Source organism: Semicossyphus pulcher, unplaced genomic scaffold (genome assembly GCF_022749685.1).
Source record: "Semicossyphus pulcher isolate SPU_LCO1_2020_fin unplaced genomic scaffold, fSemPul1.0.p SCAF_1, whole genome shotgun sequence".
Taxonomy (NCBI): domain Eukaryota; kingdom Metazoa; phylum Chordata; class Actinopteri; order Labriformes; family Labridae; genus Semicossyphus; species Semicossyphus pulcher.
Genome location: NW_027211603.1, coordinates 30,228,237 through 30,254,799, shown reverse-complemented (window position 1 = coordinate 30,254,799; position 26,563 = coordinate 30,228,237). Strand labels below are relative to the sequence as shown.

Below are 26,563 nucleotides of genomic sequence, written 5' to 3'. Positions count from 1 at the left end.
GGAAACTAACAAGCCCAGCTAGGCCAGATACCCTTCTCTTTATCATAAGAAGTCAATGCACCTGACAGGAAATAGTCCACCTTAAACTACAAGGAGATATACAGTAGTGTGTTAAGCAATGAGGTTCAGAGGTGAATGTTGTCCCCTACTCTCTTTGTTTCCACTCTCTCGCTAGGCTAAACTATCTTCAGGCCTTTAATGCTTAGGGAGATAGCGCAGAGGTAACAATCTTCCCACCAAACACTCAACAACAAAGCATAAGAAATGAGATTTCCCAAAATGTTGAACTGCTCCTTTAAGAGATCTTACAATTCTCTATGTTCAATAAGGTAAAATAAAACTCAACACAGACAATATAGAAATAGAATCTTGAGGTTAAACACTTATATCATGTCTTTAAATGTGTTCAAATAAACTTCTGGCAGGAAATCTAGTTACTTTGTGATATTTAAATCTTGGCTTCTTTTTGTCTCCTACACTGCTTCATTGCAGACACACCCAATGGTCAGTCATGTATTGTAGTGTCACATATCAGTGTAGCAGATCAGGCCCTGGTGTATTTTGCTTTGCATTAGAGGTTTAATACAACGTTTAAGTATTAGGGCCACATTGAGCTCATAATATTATGAGAATAAAGTTATAATTTTAGACTATGGTTAGCCTGTATCTTATTTTGAAGGGTAATATCAGAAGAGCAGCCAGTCGCCGGCGCTAAAATTACTAAGATCACGAGTCATTTTCAATAAAATCACTTTTCAGAGTTCTGATAGTTCTGACAAAGTGGTGCTGGTGTTCTGAAAGATTAAGTATTTCATATTTGTGAAACTTATACTAATGTATTGATATATAGCTGTTTAGTGTGCTTGCGCAGTACTAGGCAGGAGATCTCACATGTTCTCACGAGGTGTATGCAATGCTTCCATGCTACCGGGTGTGTTCAATAAATACAGCTCCGGCTCAAGTTGTGTTAATCCTCCTGTGCATCATTTACAATCATAACTTCACAAGATGTTCACTGTGAAGTTATACTTCACACGTTCCTCATTTTAGAGCAGACAGCTGGCTGCTCTTCTGATATTTATTATATTTAGGCTGACAACAGTCTAAAATTACAACTTTATTCTAATAACATAACAACTTTATTCTTGTAATATTACAACATTATTTTTGTTTAATGTGGCCCTAATAGTCCGTCGTAGTTTCACTTTTTGGTTATTCAGACATGGATTCTGTCTATAACAGAACAATAATTTTACTATGTACATGTAGTAATATGAGGTGATACATGGCTGATGTTATATGTGAGTGGGACTTTGTGTGTGTGTCAGGGCAGTGAACGAGGGGCACATGATTGTGTTCTTATTGTTTAGTCTCAGTCTAATAAAACTGTCTGTTTCCTCTGTGATTCTGTGTGTATGTGTGTGTAAACCTGAGGCCTCTCTCTGTGACAGGAAGAACAAACACTACTGTTTACCTTTGCGTGCATGAACAAACACTCAGAATGAGTAATGAAGGAGGATTATTAATAAATAGAGATGACACACATCTGTCATGAACAAATTAAACTAAATGACTCCTCCGCTCTTCACGTCTGCAGACAAGAGAGAAGAAAAACACAGGGAAGAGACATGATGGCAGTTACTTTATGTGTTTTAGTAAATTATTGTTAAGGACTTAAAATCTGATATTTTATAAAAAAGATAAGGATTAATCCCGGGAAATGAACAGTGTGGCCTCAGCTGTGGCAAAAAAAGCAAGAAATCCCAATCCATACGGACATGAAGGTGTAAAAATGAAGTGTTGCGATGGACAAATTGAGACACGCTGTTAGAGCTGTGTTACATTTCCAGCTGCAGAATGGACTGGCAGCGGTCTGCAGCAGGCCGGCTGCTGCGTCCTGCCCCTCAGAGATACGGCGGCGCTAAATTTGACAAAGTGAAAAGCCATTTGCCAGAGAACGGCGCTGTGAGTCCCTGCAGAACAGAAATGAATTTCAGCTCCGCTTCATTTGACTTTCCCCCCAAAATTAAAAGCACTGACTTGTGACACAAGATGAGACACGTCTGAGATCTTCCTTTCCCTTTTTCCCTTGCACTTCCTTCCCTCTATATCCGACTACTTTTTATTCCTTCCATCTTTCTGTCACTTTCAAACCTTGTTTTTTCAACCAGTTGTTCCTTCTTTCTCTCCTTGTTGCCTTTCATGGTTTCTTCGTTCTCCCCACCTTCTGTTGCTTTGTCCTCCAATCTTTTATTTTATTTCCTTGATCCTCTTGTCTTCTTCCCTTGCCGCCTTCTTTCTGTCCTTCCATCCCTTTCTACTTGCTTCTGCTTCCTTCCTTAGTTTTTTATTTCCTCCTTCCCTCTTTTCCTTTCCCTCATCTCTCGTTCCTTACATGCTCTTTCCCCTCCATCCACTTACATTAAATCCTTTGGTGCCTCTTTAAAGCTTCCAACTTTTAGCACTTTGGTTCTTCCTGTACTTCATCCACTGCTTTACTTCCCAATTTCTTTAGTTCTTTGTTTAACTCCCTCTCTCTGGTACTTACTCTGTCACTCACCGTTTTCATGCTTTTCACTCTCTGGGTTTCTCACTGCCGTTCTTGTGCCTCACATGTCAGAAATAAATCGTCTGCAAACAAACAGCACAGCTGTGAGTCTGCAAATCAGGTAGCTGACAGATAATCATTAATGTTGTGTACTGACCAGAGACTACATTAATTTATTTATTCTTCATATATTATTATTATTATTAATAATATATAATATATTATTTTTCAATTACAATGTCTTTCTTCCATTTTACTGCTTAGAGAAAGTTTCAACAGTTAGTTATGTGGGTAAAGTGCAACCACTTATTTTCGATTAACCTTTTGATTGCCCACTATGCATGTTTGAAAGATGTACTGTCAAATCAGGAATATAAGACACAGTCTGTTTTTGGGGGGTATCCCAGAGGGAAAAAGGTTTTACTCAAGCTATGTATTAATAAAAACATGTATGTATGGACATGTTATTTCAACACTATTTAACTTTAATTTCATTTAAAACACCTTCAGAAGACACACAAATTATAGCCTACCATCTGTTTTCGCCATGTCGAGTTTGCAATCGTGCTATAGCTACTAGCTAGCGGTAGCTGGCAGCATACGTAAACAGCGATTGTTGTGAGGGTGTGGCAGCTGCACTGGCGACCATGACGGTGCATGTCCGTGAGAAAGCGTTAGCATCAAACAGCAACAGCACTGAGGCACATTGTTATTAGGAGACGTTGTAGCGGCTTGGACCAGGAAACAGTTTAATGCAAAGATATGACGTCAGCACTGTCTGGGTAAAGTGCTGTAACACAATAACATACCTCTCTGCATTTTATACTGGTATATTTGTCTCACTGGTATAAAGGACACAAAAATGTATTAAAAGTGCGTCTTATACACCGAATTTTATGGTATTTGATGTATAGCGCAATAAATGTATTTGTTGGGGGGAAATTGAAGAAAGGGGAAATGCAGAAACTTCAGGTCTTTTGTTAACTAAATATCTTGTTCTTTCCATCCAGACGAATGATTCCCTGAGCCTTCAACCATCAGTGATTTATAAACTAATTGATTGATTGAAATGATGCAAACTATGGATAACAGTGGTACCCTATGTTCCCCTTTGACTCAATATTTAACCATTTAAATGTAACATGGAGTAAACAACTTCAGCTGAACTCAGCAACGTTATTTCAAGGTCAGATCCCTCCCAGTGTGTCAGCTGGCAAAGCACAGCACGAGGGAGGCAGCCTCCAGCGAGCATTTCATCACAAAGGAATAAAACATTCAAAGACTTTCATAAAGTTAAAAAGCAAGTGAGGGAATTTATCTGCCACCAAAAAAAAACAAAAAACTATTTCAATGAAATATAATCCCTTCTTTTCATGCCCCTGCACAGACGAATGACTCCAGGCTCTGTATCATCCTCAGGAAGTTGGTCTCTGTGCAGCTCAGAGATTCATATTTTGATGAGGGTTTTTCAAAGTGTCAGGGGTTTAGTAGAAATACGTTGGAAAAGAGGAGAAAAAAACATGAAAGAAATGCTAAGTCATTTTCAATCCGGGATGTGGGAGAAGAAAATGTCTGTGTACGTTTTTTAAAGTTTGGTCTTTTCAAAAGGTCATCTGGTGGTAATAACGACGAGACCAGCCGCTGCTTTAAGTTGAACACAGTCGGAGGAAGGGGAGGTGATGAGACGGGAGTTTGATTTAAGGAAATGTTTCCAGTCTGACAACATGTCGGAGAAAGAAACTGGCAGAGCTGGAGATGGAAAGAGCGACAGAGAGGGGGGGAGAAGGAGGGCGGGATCACCTCAGCAGAGGAGAACCAAGAGAAGAATTGGATTGCATGCTGCTGGTCGGTGTAATTGTAAAAGCGCCCTGACTGAGAAAGCGATACATTGCTCCCCGGACTCAGCTCAGAAATATTATCCTCCGTCGGAGAATCCTTATGAGTGGAGCAGCAAAAGAAAAAAAAAATCAATTGATATTAGAGGGGAGCCTCTGTGTGAGCTACAGGAGGCTGGGCTTGTCAGAGCGGCCCGGTTTGATATCAGGCCTGCAGAGCCGGGAAGGCTGGGGAAGATAAGTGGCCTGATTACTACCGTCTATGTGTGGGGGTGTGTGTGACGTGTGTGCATAATGATCAAAGAGCAGAAGCGAAAAATAAATACACATGCAGACACATATGAAAACCCAAGCCTGTTGGTGACAGGTTGTCTTATTGAGGTGTGAGGGTGATGTTTTTCTTTCTCTGTGTTTAGAGTTCTGGAAAATGTACTATACTCACAAGACCAGGGTGGGAAGTTCAACTGCTGTAATAATGTTTACTGCTGTGTTCCAGGTTTGCATATTGTATAGAGAATCTGACAAATGTTTTACATTGCACAGCTAATGCACTTGCCAGCAACTGAAAAAAACAATAATGAAAATCTGGAGTGAAATCCTGCCATGGCTGAATGCTTAAGATAGCTCTTGTGACTAAGCTGTCGGTATCTAATCCATTAGTTGCAATGAGACGACACCTAACGTTAGCATTCAACCGACTCTAAGCTAACATAGCAGTTTGATAGTGTTAAAAGATACAATGGATGAGGTGTACATTTCTAACTAACAGTTATGTTACTTGTTAATCCTAATGTAGGTTAACTGTATCGTTCAGTAACGGTAAATCTAGCTAGCTAACCGTAAGAAAGTTGACGGCTATGCTAATTAAGGATAATGTTAGCTAGGAATTGTTTGAATTTGAAAAGTTAGCTCCTGTGACTTAGCCTCATCTAATCCATTAGTGACTGTTGCACAACACCTAATGTTAGCATTTAACAAACTCATGCAGTTTGATAGTGTTAAGGGGAAGGTGTAAATTCCAAGCTAACAGTGAAGTTAACTTGTTAATCCCAATGTAGGTTAACTGTATCGTTTTGTAACGGTAATGCTAGCTAGCTAACTAACTATAAACTAAGTTGACAGCTATGCTAGTTAAGGATAATGTTAGCTAGTAATTGGTTGAATGCTTAAGTCAGTTCTTGTGACCAAGCTGTCTGTACCTCCAACATTAGCATTTAATTAACTCAAGCTAACAATGCAGTTTGATAGTGTTAAAAGATACAACGGATGAGGTGTCGATTCATCGCAGTAATGTTAGCTTGTTCATCTCAATGTAGATTAACTGAATTGTTCAGTGACAGTAATGCTAGCTAGCTAACCATAAAGAAAGTTGACAGTAATGCTAGTTAGGGATAATGTTAGCTAGGAATTGGATAAATGATTAAGTTAGCTGTTGACTCTCCTAATTAGTTGTCAAATATGTTGGTTTTCCTTGGAATACGGCACGATGTCCCTCCAGATTTTCACCATCCATTGTCTTTTCAGTTGATGAACATTGGAAAGCAGTGAAATTATGAAGATTTGGTAGATTCTGTCTTTTTTACAACTTGCAACCTGGTATGACTGTTTGACATCCTTTTAGCCCCCAATCCTGAGCATGACATCAGAGGAAAAACGGCTGCAGTGTGAGTATGGTGAATCCTTAGGTTTCCATCATTTTACAAATAAAAAGCCACAAACACAAGCCGGCAATGGCAACACTAACACTGACTCTTAAATCTGCCAGAGGGTGTATGTGTGATTGTGTGTGTGTGTGTGTAGAATTTTGTAGTTCTAATGCACACACCCAGCCTGACAATGACCCTGGAACAGAAATGTGTCCTTAGCCGGTATGCCAGGCTTCACTCACATTAACACACAGAAAGACACACAACACCCATAAACACATAATTATAAACTTTGGGAACAGATGGGCGTTATAGTGTCTAATGTGCTCCCTCTCTTACACACACACACACACACACACACACACACACTAAAGCCCCAAAACTGCTCGACAAATAAACAGTCTGCTGTGTAATGCTTGCTGCCAGAGGAGCAGTTATAAACCAGTCCCAACAGTTCTATTTGGACACACATTTAGAGGCGAGGTGTAGTCTTTGTGTATTAGTAATAGATTGAAAATAAATAAATAAAGAATGCACAGCTGTTATTACATCAGGGACATGTCAGCCGTTTGTCAACAGCAAGGAAAAAGTGCCAAGACCATTACAGGAGGCGCAATCTGTGGTCTGTTTCCTTCCGTATGCTTACAGAACAACAGCGGCACAAATCAAATAACAGCTCCTTGTTTTATATCTTCAGTCTGTCTCAGACACATAGGGCACAACCCTTTTAAAACCCTGTTTAAGTACTGAAGAAATGATGCTACATTTCCTGCATTTTGTGTCCTTTTTGCCTTTGAATTTATATAAACCCACAATAACTTGATTTAACCGAATCAATACTGACAACCAATCCTTCATTCCTTACATCCCAGCTCTAAAGTGGCTGTGCTGCATACCTGTCATGAATAAATTCCTCCATCATTAAAATATCATTTGAAGAAGTAGGCTATAAAGTATTGTTCACAATTGATCCTTCGCTAAGCTCTCCCTTGAACGGCAACTGACCAATCCTAGGTCATCAACCGTAACTAGGCATGGGAGGCCTGTCAAGCTTTCAGAACAAGGAGAAATGCCGAAACAGTGTACATATGGAATCTGCAAGTCTGGCAGCAGGTATCCTCAAAGTTCAGAGAGGGGTTGTCAGATTTTTCTCTGTTCCATAGCAAAAAAGCTTGACAGGCGTAGCAACAGTAACCAAGGGGGGCAGGACTTGTTCAAGTTGGTATGTTCAGCTCAGGCTATCAACCTTGCTGAGGTTGCAGTTAAGTTTAAACCCAGACTGTAAATGATGGCCATTGCCATCTTGGTTATTTTGTAGCATTAAGTGACATTATTAGGACAAGCTGGTGGAGCTGGAGGAGCCAGGGGTTAGCAAAGTTATAAAAGCTAGTTACACAGTCAATTCTCAAAGTTTATTTATGAGCTGCCCAACAGTTCAGGGATGCACAGACAGAACAATGAACCGCACAGCCACCAATATTACTTGTGCAAATTTAGTGTGAAACATCCCTAAAAGGCATCAGCACCGCAAACACAGCCAAAAGGTCAAGTTTAGCTACTGAATTAGATAAGGTGACACTGAGCTAGCAGCTAGTAGCATCCATCTGTTGCTCAAAGTGTCCATGCCCTTGATTATGCATAACTTTAAGTCCTAAAGTCAGTGTTTGAGCTTTGGAAGTAGGCTAAAGCAGTGGGTTCCCAACCTTTATTTCCTTGGAGCCCCCCCTGCCTGAATTTAAGAATGGTTGAGCCCTCCCAGCCCGCAGGCCAGTACACCAAAACAATAAAGTGATTCATTCCAAATCTTTAGTAGCAAAAACTAACACCAATCAGCCTGTAGGTCTTTGTTGTTTTAGTTTCTCAAAGTTATCTTTAGTTATTATAATACATTTAAATATATGGATGCAGGCATTTCTGCATGCATGTATAAATGTATGTCAAATAATATAACTGTATGCATACATGTGTGTAAGTATGGATGAATAGAGTTTTTTAATAGTTGAACAGACATGATAAATCATGATTTTTTTTAACGTGCAATTCTAATCTTGACAATCCCGGTGTAGACAAAGCTTTGCGCACCCCCAGCGATCTATGGCGCCCCCCCAGGTTGGGAACTACTGGGTTAAGAATATGCTTCTAGTTTATTTGGGGATGGTAACAGATGTGTGATAGGCGTTCTACACACCATTTCCAATTCCTTTACTACAACCACTATCTCGTATCTGCATTTCCTGAATAGAGTAAATAAGCAGGAGGAAAACATCCCTCTGCCTCCCTCCTACGTCCTCCGTCTCCGAGAAAGCTGAGAAAGAGTTGTGCTGTATACAGTATGTTGTAAATGCATTATCAAATGTTAATTTCAATAGATAAAGACATGTCTGTTCATTCAGATATAAATGCATATTTTAAAGCCGCAAATAGGTATGGCAAAAATCAAACCAGTGTAGAGATGCTCTGACAGTGACAGGATTTCTATGGATGCACAGTTTCTAATTTTTACAAGCAAGCACCTTAAGGATGTATACATGTGAAACTGACTGAGTACTTGGTCACCATATTTAGTCATTGTGTCATTCCTAAAAAAATAAACTACATAATTCTTTCAGGTTGTAAAATCTTTTGTTACATTTTTAGACATAGTTCTGAAACACAAGAAGACTGCACCATTTTGTCTACAAATCCCCATCTTTTTTGTTTTGTTTAGCAGAGCTGGTTCACTCGGATGTAAGTACTGTGAACAGCCTCCTCATTGTGAAGCCTAGGCTTGTACACTGTCAGAAATAACCACCAACAAGCAGCTAATAGAAGTCAAGGAGCCTCCCTCCCTGGCTCCAAACACAAATCCCATAGTCATCTAAAGCTCCGCATCCGGCAGCAGAAGGAGAATGATGGACCTTAATGTACAAGGGATGTGACAGCCTTTTGTTCAAGTGAGGCTTCGGATGAATCGAGCACAGCAGGATCAAATATTTGATCTGCACTCGGGTGTTTTTGCCATCCTCCCTGAGGTTGTGTATCCTGGCAGCCTGCCTCCCTTTTGTTTCTGCGCGATACGTCAGCAGAAAACAGGAAGACACCAGAGCCGGCCAATAACACTGACAGTAAGACTGAGAAACAGGAGGGGCCGAAGCTATCAGACACGGCTAATGGGGCCCCTGGCACCGAGAACAGCTTGTAAGACGGAGGAAGAAGCAGAGGTGTGTGTGAGAAGGACAGGAACACACACACACAACACTTCTGAGAGGTGTATAAAAGCAGTGTGTGCATGTGTTGGTATGAGAGCTATCAGAGGATGCATCTGAGCATGGGTCATGTGTCAGGACTTAATGCATGCAAAGTGTGCGAGTGTGTCTGAGTGATGTCGATTTCCCTGCAGGTTAAGGCCAGCAGACATCTCTCCTGGGCTTTTACTGTCACAGACCGCTCCCCTCGACATGTCCTGCCTGACACTGGCCATTTGGCAAACAGCAGGGTTCAGCATACTCTCAATCTGTGTGTGTGTGTGTGTGTGTGTGTGTGTGTGTGTGTGCGTGAGGCAAATGATACAGAAGGGAAAACTGTGCATACTGGTGTGAATTTGTGTTTGTGTTTGTAGGGAGTGTATGTGGTGGAGGATGTGCATGTGGGTTAGAATATGCAGTGTTTTAGTGTGTGAATGTGTGTGTGTTTGCCAGGTCAAAAGGATCCTGACTTCCATCTGTTTCATGCTGCTCAGGGTGTCTCTTCGCTCTTAGGACAATGACTGCCTGTAGATGATAAAATGGTGTCCTATCACTGACCTTTAATCTGAATTCTTCTCTATCAACACTGGCCGTTTTTACTGATCTTAGGTGTCTGTGATGTTTGATCTTGACGCACAGCCATTGAAATGACTTCCAGTCACACATCTCTCTGGCAAAGAGATACAAGGAGAAGAGGACTGCCACTTAGTCCTTTTATGGTCCTTCTCTGAACTTTGTTGAAACACAATAATAGTTTGTAATCTTCAAATGTAATAAATGATGGTGTATTTTTCTAGCCTAACTTGCAAGTTCAAAACAGTAACATGTATCAAAGTGTGCTTGCCTAAGCTTTCTTCAGCAGTTCAGTGCTAATCAACTGTGAGTCATGTGAATACCTTTTATAGACTACTGCTTATTGTCCCTAACCTTGTCAGAGTAAGCTTATTCCTTCCCACATCCTGTCTTTCTGAATACTGTAGACACTCTGGTCAGAGTGAATTCAACAGCTTTATTGCAAACTTCTGTCTTCTCTGTGAAGTCAATAAAACTGCAGCCTACAACTGCTGGTACATACCACTCAATAAATGCATTAACACCTTAAAGCTAACAGACTTGAATATGGCAGGAGGAGGTGGAGGTCGATTCTCTAACCACAGCTGTTGTCAAACAGCAATGATCCACATCTCAAATTAATCAAATGGGCTGTGAAACATTTAAGCATTGAGTCAAAATTACATCCAAACATTACTTATTTTTTTACAGGTTGTGTGATAATTTTGCCTGCATCAATCGTCCTCCTGAATGAGGCATCATGTGCTTATATTTCCGGGTCATCTGGATCACAGGAAGAATCAGATAGTGAACAAACAGTGCCAAAGAGTGAATAATACAGAGATTTAAGTCTCATTTTGTTTAATACTTCCTTTAGACTATGTTTAAAGTTTTGTTCTCTTTGGCGGCACCTATGGTGTTAAACGGTAATAGCGGGAGCACACTTCCTAGATATCCAGACAGTGTTGCATGTGTGACTAATCATCTGGTAAGGGTTGATAAATAATTCTAGTTAGATTAAATATAGTTAGATTTTATGGTTTATTATGTAAAGTAAATTGTAGTAAGATCTTTCTGTCAGATGTAGGACAGATTGTAACCAAAACTTCCATCTGAAGTGTCTCACTGATATTTAGGCTTAAACCTGCATGAAGCAACTTTTGACCACCAGAGACTAAAAAGAAAAACAACCTCAAAAGAAAAAGCACATGAAAATCTGACTTTAACAGAAACTGTGTAGAGCTACACTGGCGTGTTGATTCTCAGTGTGATCAGGAGTACAGGCAACCTTTTTACATTAAAGACTCTCAATGGCTTCTGTGTTTAGATGAAAAAAAGTATATTGTTGTAGCTATGTGTGCTCTCACTGGTGTTGAGTCATGGTTCTTATGTCGGCTGCCTTTAGTGGCTAAAAAATGCAGTGATTCAAACAAACATTAATGTAAAATATAGCACATAAAGAAGGTTCTCTTCTCCCTTCCTGACTCACTCTCATCTCTCTTCGGCCATCCTAGCCGCCCTCGTTCCCCCACTTCCCTCCCGCCTTGTTTGTTCCCCAAGCTGTTCTATCCAATCAGAGGCCTCTCCTGACCCCCGCCTTATCTCTGATTGATGACTGACGGCTCCCGCAGCATTGTCCACAGCGCAGCTTTTCAATTAACCTTGTTCTAACACAGAGCGAGAAACTCAGGGTGTGCGAGTAAAACAAAATCTGACAGAAGCCAAAAGTTCCTGCGGAGTTTTACAACGACAGAGTCGAGCGGTACATTGCTTTGTTTTAATGCACCCAAGTGCTACTCTTACGTGTGCTTCAGTGCTCTATGTGGGCATTTGTGGGATGTTGAATTCCCCAGAAATAGAACCCATTTTAAAGAGGCAGATGGACAAAAAGGCAGAGAGTAAGAGGAGACAGAGTGAGAGAAAGTGATGCAGCGAACATGCTTGAATAGCCGAGCAGATTAAGGATATAACATTATAGGCGAGTGTGTGACATAACCAACTAATTCACTTTTACGGCCATTCATGACTTCTTAGATCCCCCAGTTGCTACGCCCGCTGCGTATTATTGCATGTTTGTCAGTGGGATGTCACGCCATGCTCCCCAGGGTACATTTGATCTGACTCACCCTCGCAGCCCTGAGGAGCGTGTTGTCTCATGCAGAAAAACTCAACCCAGCCGACCCCTGCACTTTGGTCACTGCTAAATATCAAGAAAAGCTGCACTTAACCAGAGGGTCAAGCTTAAAAAATAATCCATTTACAGCTATTATAAGAGCACGGGGGTGCCAACAGCAACGTTATAAATCACTTCTGCTGATTTTTCACTATTTTCCACGTGGGGTTATGTGCATTCATCAGCTGCGTGGCCTTTTTATAGCTTCATACTCTATTTAAAAGGCTTGCACTTCATTTAGGTAGTAAAAGGTTCCCGTACATTAAGCTCCACTCTGCATTAAAGATGCATAACCATCCCATTCACCAACTAAATCGCAACCTCCCATTCTCCAGCTGCTACATGTTTGAGGCAAAGCCACATTCCATTCCCGCTGAGATGCATACATGATGCAACTTTAATGAACCATGCCTCACCTGTGTACAATGGGAGGAAATGTGCTGGATAATCATTTTTAAATGTAGTCTGTATGCATTAAATTGATGCTGTGTGGTGCGTATTCTTAACATGTACTGTGCAGGCAACATTAAATTTATGTGACAGTAAAAAAAACCAACTTAAATAATTGGGGAAAATAATATATATGCATGTAATTATGCAATTTTATCAAGAAAATAAAGCTGGTGTTTTACATTTAGAGGGACTCAACCATCTCTTTCTGCAGCTTTATGAGAAATGTAGAGTTATAACATCCTGCTGTTTAAATGGGTTCTAAATTTGATGTGTTGCCATGGAGTCATCGAGAAATGTTTGATGAAAATGACACAAATCATGCCTTAATTATACCTAAACAGGTATTTATAGGTTACATGACGTAAACACATTTATGTACTAAATGTCAGAGCTGATTTCAAACACCGCCTACGTGCCCTTATATAAGCCTGTATGTGGAGCCAAACAGTACATTATTGCAGGCTATTCATGGGCTTAACATCGTGGAGCATCTTATTTTCTTCAGCTGTGGAATGAATTGATGCAGCGACTCTGAGCGGTAGCATAACATTTGGAAGGAATGGAACTATGAATAGCACACATGCACACAAACACACATGCTTGTTTGCATACAACTGTGCCCACAGGCACACTTATAACGCACACTTTTTTTCCCCCGCGTACACAAAATGGAAAGCAAATTATATGCATACACAGAGGAAGAGAGGAGAGTGTACAAATCAAGCCCTAACTGCATGTGAAAGCCCAGCACGCCCATGTGCCTTTCCTGCCTGAAGACCAAACACTGGCCGACGATGATGCAGAGGCAATAAGACAGCTGCTGCTACACACACACACACACACACAATATTCTTTGCGTAAAATACACAACAGTGAACTACAAACATGTAAAAGCATTTCCTCTATCTCTGCTTTTCTTCTCCATTCCTCCCTTCTCTCTCATTTTCTTTGCTGCCCATCTCAAGCCTCTTCGCCGACATACATTAAAGCAGAGCACCTAGTGGAGACGGACAAGGTGTCAGTGAAAGACATACAGAAGTAAGAACAAGCGACACAAAGAAGGAGGAATTAAAGTCTCTGAGCCAAGGAGAGACGGAATAATGCAAAGAGGAAAATAGTACAGAGGGGAGAGAAGCAGAGAGGAAATTAAGAATGAAGTCTAAAATCTGTGTGGCTGTCTGACCCTGCGAGGCGTCAGCTTCGTGGCAGCCACATAAATAAATAACCTCATCACATTTCCCCTGGCTGAGGGCAGGATACAGGTACGCTCTGGGACTGAACGACTGTTGAATTGCTGCATTCAGGCCTTCCAGGACAATAAAATAAAACAATAAATCTCCTCACATCAGCTTTCGGGTGGTACTGCTTGAAAAGTCGGTTTGGCAATGAAAGGTGATTTCTCAGGTGTACCGAGTTTCAAAGATGGAGAAAATAACCCGCAACACCTGTGTAACAGACTAGCTGGTGAAGCAGCATGAAAGCAAAGTATTGCTATTAGGAATTGGTAGAAACCAAAACCAGAGCTAGAAGGAGAGTGGATATAAGAGCAACGATCACAACAAGAAGTACAACACCTAATGAAAGCTAATGTTGCTTGTAATGTCTGAAAATTAGCAACCATTTGCCAACAATTCTGTTTCCTCAGCACAAAGTCAAACCTGTTCTCAATCGCTGTTCACTCATGAGTTGCCCTTTGCCGTTAATCCTGTTTGTAGTATTCCTGAAACAGCCTCTCAGCCGGGGGAGCGGGGTGTCCATCATAAAATTGCATCTCTATTCTTTGCAGATGATGTGGTTCTGTTTGATCATTCAGATGTGATCTACAGCAAGCACTGGTGCCGTTTGCAGAGGACTGTGAGGCAATTGGGATGTCAGCACCTCCAATTCTGGGGCCATGGTGATCTGCCCCAAAAACGTGTATTGCTCCCTCAGTTGAGAGTGAGGGAGCTCAAGTACGTCGGTGTTTTGGTCACAAGTTAAGGGTAAAATGGAGTATGGGATCAAGGTCAATTGGGGTGGTGTCTGCAGTAATGTGGGAGTTGTACCAAACTATTATTTAAGGCAACTTCGATCTACCTGTAAATCCATGCTCCAACCATCACCAGTGGTCACGAGCTTTGAGTAGTGATCCTCGAATTAGTCTCTGGGCTCAGCCTTAAGGATATGGAGTCCTAGGGGGTAAGGAACTCTGACCTCCTGAGGTAGTCCTCCTAAAGTAGAGCTGCTTCTCCTGAGCATCGAAATGACCCTGCATGTCCCTCTGGAGGTTTCAGAGCACATCCAACTGGTCGCAGATCCCAGTGAAGGCACAGAACACACTGGAGGAAATACATTTCTCATCTGAACCCTTCGAGATCCTCCAGAAAAAAAATAAAAAAATTTGAAAAGGGATGTCCCAAACAAAAAGCTTGTCCAAATGCAACTGTGACCCTGACTTGGACAAGAGAAAGACAAGGGAGGGATGGATATTTTTAAACAGGTGGTATCAATAAGGGTGATGGTATATTTTCACAGTTTCTGCAGTCCCAAAGTGACAGAAAAAGAAACGTTTTGCAGCTTTAAGCAAGACTAGAATTCCATAACTATATCTCGGTAAAGCATTGTGTCTCTTTCAGCTGCATGCCACTCATCATGAATTTATGAGGACAGGATAACATCAGGCATAAACAACAAAGACTTCTATATATAAATCAGTGGTCAATGAAATCTACTTTACTGGATAATGTTTTGTAATGTTGGTATGGTAGGAAAATGTGACAAAGTCCTCCAACTTGTAGCAATGTACATTTTTATGGTCTAGGCCAACAAAGATGGTTCTACATTTGGGTTCCAATAATGCTTTAGGGAGATGTAAGTAGGTAAGTAAGTAGATTGGGTATAGAACATCTCACAAAATATCACAATAATAGTAATAACAATTTAAAAAATAGCAGAGAAAAACTACAAACGATCAGAAGCCAAAAGTGTGTCTAAAGCTGCTTTTTAAAAGTGTCAGTAGAAACTGCAGAGCGTATTTTCACAGGTAGAGTGTTGCAAAGTTTTGGAGCCACAACGTCAAAGGCACGATCATGTTGTATTTTCAGCCGAACATGAGGGACGACAAGTAGACCCTTTACAGAAGACCTGAGGGATCTACAGGTGATGTAGGGATGGTGCAGGTCAGAGATCATGCAGGGCTTCATAAATGAATACAAGGACCTTAAAATGAATCCTGAATTCAACTGGAAGCCAATGTAAGGAAAAAAAGATGGGTGGAAAGGGACTTGACCTGCTGGTTCTAGTCACCAGCCTTGCAGCAGCGTTCTGGACCATTTGTAGACGGTCTGTAAAATTGGGATGAGTTAGCTGTAGCCTGTGGATGTTTTTGGAGAACTGGTTTCCATAACTTTAACATTGCACTGCCCACTGCACAAGTGCAATAGTCTTTTTCACCAGAGGAGACCCTAGTTCATGTTCAGTCCTTAGCTTTTACAACAGAAGGACATCACAGTAATAAAAATATTTGTTAGGCTATGGTAAAGTTTTACGAACACAAAACCTTCATGGTTTGCTGCTTTAACAGTTTTATAGCAGCAAGGTAAAGTGACTGCTGCGTGTCCAGCTTTCATAATGTAGCCATATTGTGACCTGGCACGAACCTAGATTTCTTTGTATTTCAGTAAATCTGCAGAATAAAATCCTGTTTTCACTGTAACCACATATATACAGACAATCAGTGCATTTCTCTTGATGCAGACAACATGATCATGGATTAAGATCTGTTGGTATAAGGAGAGTCATTGAATGTTCATCTACAAATGCCAGTTCTGTGTCTTCAAATGTGACTTTGTTACGACTCTGAGAAGAAGCAAATACAGTCTGTTATGTGCAAAAGGTAAATGGGAGTTGTGTGCCAAACACTCTTTTGTTCTCTGTGTGCTCATTACCCATTGGTGGCTATAGACAATTGCCTATGTCACTCTGCTGTGAGCCAATTAGAGTTTGAGACATTTATCTTGATGCTGCAGTGGGAGGGCTGCATTCATCATCTTTAGTTCTGCAGACCCCAAATTAAATTTCAAAGGGTCATGCAAAGATAGTGCCTCATCACAGTGACAGCCAAACCACAATGCTTTCAATTGTGTCAGAAATGAAGCCGAGTAAAAGCATTGACTCACACTCACATTTATTTGGACTGCATGTGGCTGAAAAGATCAAACTAAATGTGAAAGGCTTTTGTCGACGGGATGCTGTCAAAGCGCTGCCTCCACCATCAGAGGCCGGGCTCACAGCGAGCTGTCACGCCGCCTACAAATCCAGTTTCAACACAGTGTTACTGTGATAAAAGTAATCTCAACAAAATATGCAGTTTACCTGAGGGGAGTCAGGCTTTGCTTACACTGCACACTAGTTTAGCAGCTGAATTCATAAAAGCAATGCTGCCAGCACAAAGGAGCTGCATGTATTCATCCTGTTTTCCTACAGAGGAAAATCACCCCGCATCTGGTAATACATGTAAACTGATGTTTATACACTGATAATGTATTTATAAGACAAGATTTAAAACGTCTGATTCCTTTAATTAAAGATTCAAACAACTTAAATCACAGATCTAACGTATTATGGTAGAAACTTAATTTTCTCTCTCAGCCTTTCAGCAATTATTTACACCAGTGACTTCAAACCACGGGTAGCTCTCCCCCAGGGGGGATACTTCTGCTGCTGCCAGGGGGCATGGGGAAGAATTGTGGAGAGGCTTTTTTTAGAGGACAAAATGCTTATTAATATGCTGTTAAAATATATGTATATCCTGTATTAAGTACTACAATTCCTGAACGCCACATGCTGACCAAGAGTGCAAAAAAACAGGGCAGATAGGTTGAAACACTTTGCTAAAATGAATGGATAATCAGACAAACTTGTATGGTCGGTGTTTCTAAAAGAGACTGAGCTGACCGAGTCGTTTCAGGTAGAGGCCGTATGAGGGCCTGCACAGAGCACCAGTGTGAGAAAAATGAGGAGTTTTTCTTAATTGTAAATTATGCGCAGCTACTCCACGGGTATCACAGAGAGAAATATGAAGCTTGGAATTAGCATAATAACTCCCCCTTTAAAGTTAACAGCTTAAATGTGTTTTCTCAAATTAGTTAACAAGTGTTTTAACAATCTGGCCCCTGAACCCCTTATCAGATATAGCCAAAGACAGGACAGTAAGAGAGTAACCAGGAGCATGAATAAGGGTAACTGTAAAATACAACATCGCAGATCTAAATTTGGACAATCAGCCGTCTCCATAAAGGGCTGTCAGCTCTGGAACACATTACCAACAGACATCAAATTAATCCCTGATGTAAAATCTTTCACATCAAAGGTTCAATGCTGGCTCAAAGCAAACCAGGGCTGTACTCATTTTTATCTTATTGTACTTTAGATTATTTATTATTGTATAGTATTTGTGTGTTGTTATAGTATAGCATATATTTTTAACTGTACTTTCAAATCTGTAGTTCTATGTTGTTGTTGTTGTTGTTTTTTTTACGATACGGACTGCTTTACTTTGTATTATATTGAATATGTAAAGGCCCAACTAGGGACAAGAGTTGAAAATTAGCGAAAGTTATAAACTCTTGTGCTATGTACTGGAACTATGCTATTGCATCGTCCCTATTCAAATAAAATCAATTCAATTCAATTCAAATCAGAGGATGCCCTTTTAAAATAGTTGGCTTTAAGTATTAACTTAATGGTTAAAATAGATTAAAGTAGTCGATAAACAGCCAAAGCAGATTACTCAAAGTTAGGGATAAATGACTGAAATAGCCAATATAATAATAATAATAATAATAATAAATAAGGATAATCGTAGTAACCACCAACACTTGCCAGTCCACGTAGTAAGAAGGGATAATTAATAGACCTGAACTTTGAAGGATCAATTTTATGGAAATAATTATTGTAACATTGAATGTCATTCAAACTTTAAATAATCCATAGTTAAATAATATCCAGTTTAAAATCAACTCAGGTGATCACATTGAAGTAATGTGAGTAAAATATAGCCTCAAATATTTTGTCCGTCTCACTTCACATAAATACCGGTGTAAGGGAACTGTTATTTGATGCTACATGGTGAAATGGAAGTGAAAAAGTAATATTTTCTTGAGTATGAAAATATGAAACCACTTCTGAAGTAAGGCAGCACAGCTGAAGACAAGATGAGAAATGTCTTTTCACAGCTGGTAAATGTCAGAACCTTTAAGTGAAGAAATTCTGAATTCCAGTCGCTTACAGAGTCGGCCTCCCATGTATTAAACATTATTAGTATGCCCCAGAGGGTTCAATGATGACTTTTGTACCTCTTAGTTGCAACTGTTCGTCTCTCTTATTCCGTCTCTCTGCAAAGTCTTTCCCTCTGACTCACTTGCTCTTTACCGTCTCTAGTTTTTTCTTGTTTCTTTCTTTGTCCTTTCTGCTGATCTTTCTCCCCGCAACCTATTCGATTCCATCTGGCCTTCATCCTACCTCTCCAGACCTTTTCTCTCCTGTGTGAGCACCATCTTTTCAGCTGAGCTACAAAAACTCAGCAATTCAGCATACAGCAGCAGAATGGGACCTATCAATCCACACTGTACAGCAAAGAGAATCAACCTGTTGTATACGTATCTCTACCTCCAATCTGTGTGATCCTCAGAGCTGCCGGCCGTCTCAGATATGGATTAAACCTCAGACATGATCGCCATTCACAGAGGCAGTTGGTACAGGAAATGGACTGGGTATAATCCATGTCTCAGAGACTGGCCCTTGGCAAGGTAAAAGAGGAAGGCCTCTGCTGCTCAGGCGGTGATGGATGAATAGTAATTAAAGTTTCAGCACACATGAATAACACAACAAGGTGGGAACCAGGTTGAGAAGTGGGAGTTTTTTATTTTTGGTCGGAGAATTGCCTGAGGCTGAGTTTGTGGTTCGACAGTGCAGGCAGATTTTGTAGTTATTACGGGGTTACTGCAGCTTACGCACGCTGTAGCTGCTGTTGCTATGCCATAGGCTACACTGTACCTAACAGAATAGAAAAATCCACCTCAACTGAGTGGAAACATAACTCAGGTAGTGTTGTAAATTCCCTATTATTTTGTTAAGACTAGGTTTTTTATGTTGTTTATTTCGGTCAGGCACCCCTGTGGGGCGGCCCATGGTCCTAGTGTAGCACGGATGAGAACGGAGGCTACATCCCTTTCTTTCAGTGCGCTGCAGCTGCAGAGCCCTCGTCATGAGCAGTGAATGCGTTCGAGAAGATGGTAAGTTATAAATAGCCTGCAGAACTTGTTTCCCGCTTGTCCACGTGGGATAAGTATACCGTGGAGTGCGCATTATTTCTGTTAAGTGGCAGTGACTTATTTGTGTTTCTCTGACTCAGTCACTAATTGAACTAATGGTTAGTCACCTGTTATATAACACGTGATTACATGTGTGCAACTTCCACTGTTCTCTGCCTCCGCCTCCACTCTCTGACTGGAGTTACTGTTGTGGATAAAGTGGTCCTAGCATCATACATCACAAACTCATAATTTCACATAGGTAGTATATTTCTTAAACATATATTGGCACTTGCCATCCATGCCAATAGCCAGAACTGCAATACATTAATCTTTTAATTATGTTTTTATTGACTTTTCACTGACGCATTTTGTTTATACCATGGCCACTGTGAATGCTTTATTGCACTCAGCTGCCAGATGTCCATTAGTTTGTTATGCAGGTCCTTGTTTGTTGCTTTAAAATAATTAATCAGGAGTATCTTTTGTATTGAAGCTCAATAAACAACATGGAGAAGACTGATGAGAACAGTGCAACAATCTTAGTTCAAACCTGCCTGATACTTGAGGTAATGTAGATCTAAAATTTACCAATCACGGAACCCATCAGCTATAGTCTGACGACAATCAGCCTCTGGTGACAACTGTGAACATGTCGGGGGTGTACAGAGGTCGGATCGACCATTTCTGATGCATTCAAGAAAGTCAGGAAATCTAAATGCTGAGTGGCTTTCATGACACAGCGTCAAGGGAATTTACCTCAAGTTGAATTTTAGATCTAGAACAGATTGTTAGCTGTTAGCATCCAGATGTCTGTTTATAGAGATTAGAAAGAAGCTAAATCATCATCAGATCACGCTGATGTGAGCCGGGATGTCATTACAGCGCATTATTTCCTGCTCTTTTGCTATCCACACGGAGTGTTTTTCCTGCATACACCGCAGCCTGCTGATACGTGACAGGTCAATATTATTCGGACTACAAGCGTAGTACAAATGGAAACCAGAGCACTTGTCTGCCGTAAAACCTGTTCTACATTTCTATGTAGAATCTGTAACTAGAGATTAAAAATGTACTAAAGCCTACTTCCTACTTGCATAGACAATAAATAATTTTTCCGTGCTGAGTGGCCAGTCCACTTGCTGCCCACGCTCTCACTCTACAGGATGAAGCACTTATGGCTACTTAACTTATAAAACAAAAGGAGAGTAAGTAGTTCATTTTTAAACCTTGTGTATGTTGTTCTTACTTGAGGCAAGAAGCACTTGAGTACTCCGATAAGTCATGTTTACAAGGGTTAGTGAACAGCTAAACAGAGAGCACTTGAATCCAAACTTGTACAGAGAACAAATGTTTCGAGATGATAATAAAATGCGTTCTTAGCTCAGATGAAAGCCAAGTGATCAGTCAGTCACAATCACATAAAGCTGACCTGGTTGGAGTATCGCATGCTGACGTTACGTTGATCCTGGCGGGGCACGTAGCGATGGATGGGATCGATGTCTTTAGGGCTGATCAGCTCGTCCACTGAGATAAGAGCATACACACACACATCATTTCCACAGACGCTCTCACAACACATTGAATGAGTCATTGGTCCTTGGATTCATGTCAGTGAATAATATTTCCAATCATTATATAAACACGAATAATGATAAACTATATGATTTCTCCCTATAACATTTTCTAACACACACTCCTGTACAGTAAGTGTGCCTTTAAGGTCATAATAGCTTTGCATGATTAAAGAACTTGCAGACTGATATCAGCATAGCAGAATGAGTGCGTGGGTTCAGAGCATCATATAAACACACACACACACACACACAGAGACACATGGAGGCATACCCAGCAGCTTGGCGATGTTGAACAGAGCCTGACCACACAGGAAGAGCTTTCCGTCACGGCCTGAGTTGCTAGGAAAACGCTTCTGGCTCCCGTGCTTGTTCTGCTCCGCCTCCACAAAGTCAGCCGGTACGTAGTAGTATTTGGGGATCACAGCGTGGCCTGGTATGAGAGACGAGGACAATGAGCGCTGTGTGTGAGTGTGTTTGCATGTAGACTACAGCTTATCTGGACATGTTATGACAGCAATCAATCTTCTTACACTTTTTATGGTTCGTTTTTTTAACTTGGATTGTTGACAAAAACATATAACCTGGGAGGAAAAATATATGGCAAATTCACACTAATAGGTGCAGGGATATTATATATTTTTGTACTTAAAGTGTATTATTCACACGTCTGCTCTAACAGGTACACAACAGGCTCCAGCTGCTGAACCACCATAAATGAACAAAGTAGTTCCTGATTGCTTTGGGTAACAAATTGTGCCAATTCAGTAAAATGTAAAGGTGCAGTCATTACAGTCAGCATAGGCAACAAACTAATTAGGGCTCACAGCTGGTGCAGGAGAAAAAGCACTCGCCCCCCATGCAGTGACTCAGGTTCTACACTTTGTATTAAAATACAGGAAGTGTTTCAGTGGGAAACTGGAGAGGGATCATGTCCTCTTCCCAGCTCTGGGATCTCCTAAGGTTCGGTCTGTCTACACAGTAACGTCAGCACGCTAACATGCTCACAATGACAACTCTAACATGAAGGGGTATTACAGGTATTTCGTTTTCCATGTTTATCATTATAGTTTATTGTGTCAGCGTGCTAACATTATAAGCATTTCTACAGAGTCCCTCTTGTGACATTTGAAGGAGAAAGATTTATTTTACATGCAGAAATTTGAGGAGTGATGAGATAATATCTTAAACCCCCCAAGTCGGAGCTGCAGGTGGATGTTGGGGTGGTGGTGGGGCTGAAAGCATGAGTGCAGTACTGGTGCAGGGCAGCGGTGGCAGTGACAGAGCAGAGGGAGAGAGTGGAAATCTTGCAGCTTAAATGAAACGCCAAATTGGAAGGAAGTGTTTGTCAGGTGATTGTGGAGAGTGTGAAATCAGTGCAGCTTGAGCTGCCTGTCTGATCTGGCTCGCAGGCATCGCTCTATTTAATACAATGTAAAATAGAGGCAGGTAGGAATGTCATCATTTTTTTTTTTTGTCATTTACTTTTTATTGATTTAGTCCGGTCTGACGGCAGAGACATATGTAATCCATTTTTGCCAATTTTCAATAAATACCTGCTTTTGTGTTCTTAGATTAAAAGTAATTCTTTCCATCACAAAGATGCTGTGCACAGTATCAATCCATTCATCTACACTAGGTGCCTCCCTCTTCAGCCATTTCTTGGTTATAGATTTCTTACAAGCCACCAGTAATATTCTCAGCAAACATTTAATGCCATCATTTTTAAGATACTTGGTAAATTGTGGACACAAAAGGTTAGGCCTTGATGGTGGCAGTAAAAGTTGAAAACCTAAGGCATCTGCAAAGTTATAACAATGAATCCTCGGGGGAGTATGCCAATCCACCCAAATAGCTTCCCCTAGGATGTAATAGGCTGAAATGAGCATGATGTAAAACACACGCTGACTGAATAACGGCAATTTAATTCAATTATCAAGCTTCATTTAGGACACTTCAGGTGCATCATTATACCTCTGGAGGAACAAAGAGTATGGGTAAAAAAAAAAAGCTAAATGTACTGCTGTTATATCTTTACCTGAAAGTAGTAATCAATATGAATCTAACAAATACTGACTCAAAGTATGGCACAATTGTAAGTAATGTAGCCCTGTCAATACAGCTGCACCCTGCACGTGTCTACATCTCATCAGAACAATGGGAGCCGATGACTCCAGGGAGGGTGGTTTAACCCGCAGCAGATTACACAATAACAGTTTCTGACAGCAGCAAATACATATACATATAAGTTTAGACTTTTCATTGGAGTTAATGGTGCAAGAGAAAAACTACATTTGTGTTCTCCTTTCAAACCCAGCCAATTAGCTACAGGAGTTTTGTTAATTCATACGTAAGCTGTACAAAGGCACTGTGGAGACGTCTGGGGTACCTTAAGTCAGCTCTTTCTCACATCATTATCCTTTTTACACTCCAATTATTCCTGATTTAAAATGAACCCACCAATATAATCGCAAATCTCTTGACATCCCTATCATTTGACTGTCTCCCTCACAGCGCTGCGTGCAGGTGAATATAGAAGCCAGCCTCTTTGGTCATGTGGAAGAGCTAAGTTCACTTGAACGTAACGCCCCCAAGAGTCTCAGTCACAGTAGGTGGTGTATGAATATGGATGAGGAGATTTAATAAGAGAAAGTTTTTCATTGCCAGAGGGAGTGAGAACAGAGGCTCAGAACTTAGAGAACTTAGTGTATTGATATGCCGAATCAGATAAAGTTAAACGTGTGTGTGTGCATTTTTAAGTTCCCCTCACCAGTTGGTCACTGCATTTGTGTTTAAGTGTGTGTGTGTGTGTGTGTGTGTGTGTGTGTGTGTGTGTGTGTTTGTGTATTCATCTGACCACTCACCCTCGAAAGACTGGAAGATGATGGGTTCAAGGAGTTCCTGGTACTCTTTGACCTGCGCTTTGTTTCCTCTGAACACCCCTGCAAGACAACAAAGCACACACAAACATGCAAATACACACACATATTGTATTATATATATTATATATATTGACACATGTAGTTAATTTTTATAAACATTCAACATACACTCTCTATACAAACTTATAATACATAGCATGTGTTATAAAAAAGCAATACAGTCTGCTGAATGATTTGATGATTTGAAAGGTACATTTTGATCATGTTAGCAAATAATTGCCTATTTACACATCCAACAGATATAGACCAAGATTGCTTTCACATTGAAAGCATGTTTATGGTTCAATAAAGAAAGCAGGTTTAATATTTACTCTGCTTTTAGATATGTTTTGCTTATCTTCATTTCCTCAGGGAAATAACAAGCCTGTCCGTCTGACTTGAAACACTGCTAATGAGAGCTGTACAAGTGAACCAAAACAGTGAAGTTAGGCCACAAAACCAAAATAATCTGGTCAAAGACACTTAGATGCTCTGTCTAACTAGGGACAGTCAGAGTGCGGGGGAGCTATCGAGTTGGGTGAGGATTTGTCTTAATGTTTTAATGTAAGCAACTATGTGTGCTACACAAATGAAAAACTAAATATCAGACTGAACAGTAAAGTGAATTCTAACCATTAACATCCAAAGAAGTACTCCCCAACAAATGTTCTGTCAAATGCCCTCCAACCAGAAGACACATTGTTCAGGGCCAATATGTGATGCACATTTTTCCAGTTTATTTCACTTGTTGTGGCGTTTTGAGTCCTTAAAGTATTTTATGTTTTTTACAGCAGATACCCAAGATAGTTAAAGAGCATTTTATTTCAGAGTATTGCTCTTTTAAGCTCAGTTTACTTTGTTATAGTCTTAGTCTAGCTGTTTGGATCAGTTTGATTGACAGTTTAGGCTGTCTGAGCTGTGAAATGATCTCATACAGAAGAAGAGTTAGAGATGGGACAACAGGCCCTAAATCAAACTGTTTCAACGTCCTAAAACTGCCAGTAGATAAAAAACTGGCATGAAGGTGATTAAAAAACATTTTTTTTAAAAGAAACTGTTTTTTTATACTTTATTTCTGACACATTTTACACGTCATGTTTTGACAGCCTCTCTAAGTCCTCTAAAACATTGCAAGCACAAAAAAAGCAATTTCTTCTCAATGCATAAAGTCAGTCCTCCGTCTGCCCAATGACCCACTTGAGGCATCATAACAGCAGCTATGGAAAGAACGAGGCTTACCGTCAATCATCATGTAGATGAAAAATATGGGAAACTCGCACTCGATTCCATCAAAAAGCTGGAGAGAGACAGAGAGAGAAGGAATTATTGCTTTTCCACTTCAAAAAGAGAGGAGAGGCACAGGGACTTTAAAGCAGCGGATGGCTGAACTTGAGTAGCTCTGAATATGAAACAGCATGGCACAGGAGAAGATATGGAAGACATGACACTTTAATGAAAACTCACAGAACAGAGAGAAATAATAACGTTTCCTTGCAAGGTCATTTTCTTAAATTGAAAGTTTTGCTGTTGTAAGGAGGACATTTGAAGGTCTGAGGTGTCAGAAAGTTTATAATACAGTGACAAATACAGGAAGCACACTGGGAGAGAGTAGGATCAGTGGACAACTTTAAATTTTACAACAAAAAAACCTAGTAGAATAAATATAAACAATTTAACTTAAATGTACAAAAAACTGCAACCCTCTGCAATAGAGCTCCATGCTGACTCTAAAGAAAGCCATTTAACAACATATACACTTAAAATATATTCCCCTTTTAAGTTAAAAAAAAGCAAGCACTTGCGTCCATGCACATTTAAAATAAGGACAAATAAAAGGAGAGACTAACAACAAGAATCTCAGGTCGGTTTAACACATGTAGACTACATTTTTAATTAGTGTGGATCGAGGGTAACAAAGAGTTTTCACTTTTTAGTTCTGGCGCGGTTTGTCATCAGAACATAACAAGTGAACCAAATTCAGTAAGCATGAAGTCAAATGGACTGATCCCATTGGGTTAGGATTAGAACAATTTTGATCACTCAAATCTTCATCATCATCATCATCATCATCATCATTATCAGCCCTTCATATACTCACACAGGATAATCAAATTGTGGGGACAGACAGCCTCTAACTACTGCACCGTTACTGAACTGTTGCTGACCAAATTAAGCCAAATGTAATAACAAAAAGCAACAGAACAGTTAAATGTGGTTACTGGGTTTCATTAGATTTTTTATAAAACCTCAATTCAATATATTTACACAGCATTTTTCCTCTAACGTCACACTCAGGGAGGGAAGCTCAAATGCTGTTATATTGTCTTACTGCTGTATTTTACGTT

The 26,563-nt window shown here is 40.3% G+C and overlaps 1 protein-coding gene across 3 annotated transcripts in view; it reads right to left on the bottom strand.

Moving 5' to 3' along the window:
* Positions 1–26,563, bottom strand: part of phkb (phosphorylase kinase, beta) — a 128,560-nt gene that overhangs the window by 43,741 nt on the left and 58,256 nt on the right. For all 3 annotated transcript variants that reach the window (XM_069676780.1, XM_069676709.1, XM_069676629.1), the window contains 4 exons: positions 25,458–25,515; positions 24,162–24,239; positions 21,572–21,730; positions 21,156–21,250 (listed from right to left, as the gene is read on the bottom strand). In XM_069676780.1, the coding sequence (XP_069532881.1) occupies positions 21,156–21,250; positions 21,572–21,730; positions 24,162–24,239; positions 25,458–25,515 (390 nt within the window). The remainder of the gene's footprint in view (positions 1–21,155; positions 21,251–21,571; positions 21,731–24,161; positions 24,240–25,457; positions 25,516–26,563) is intronic.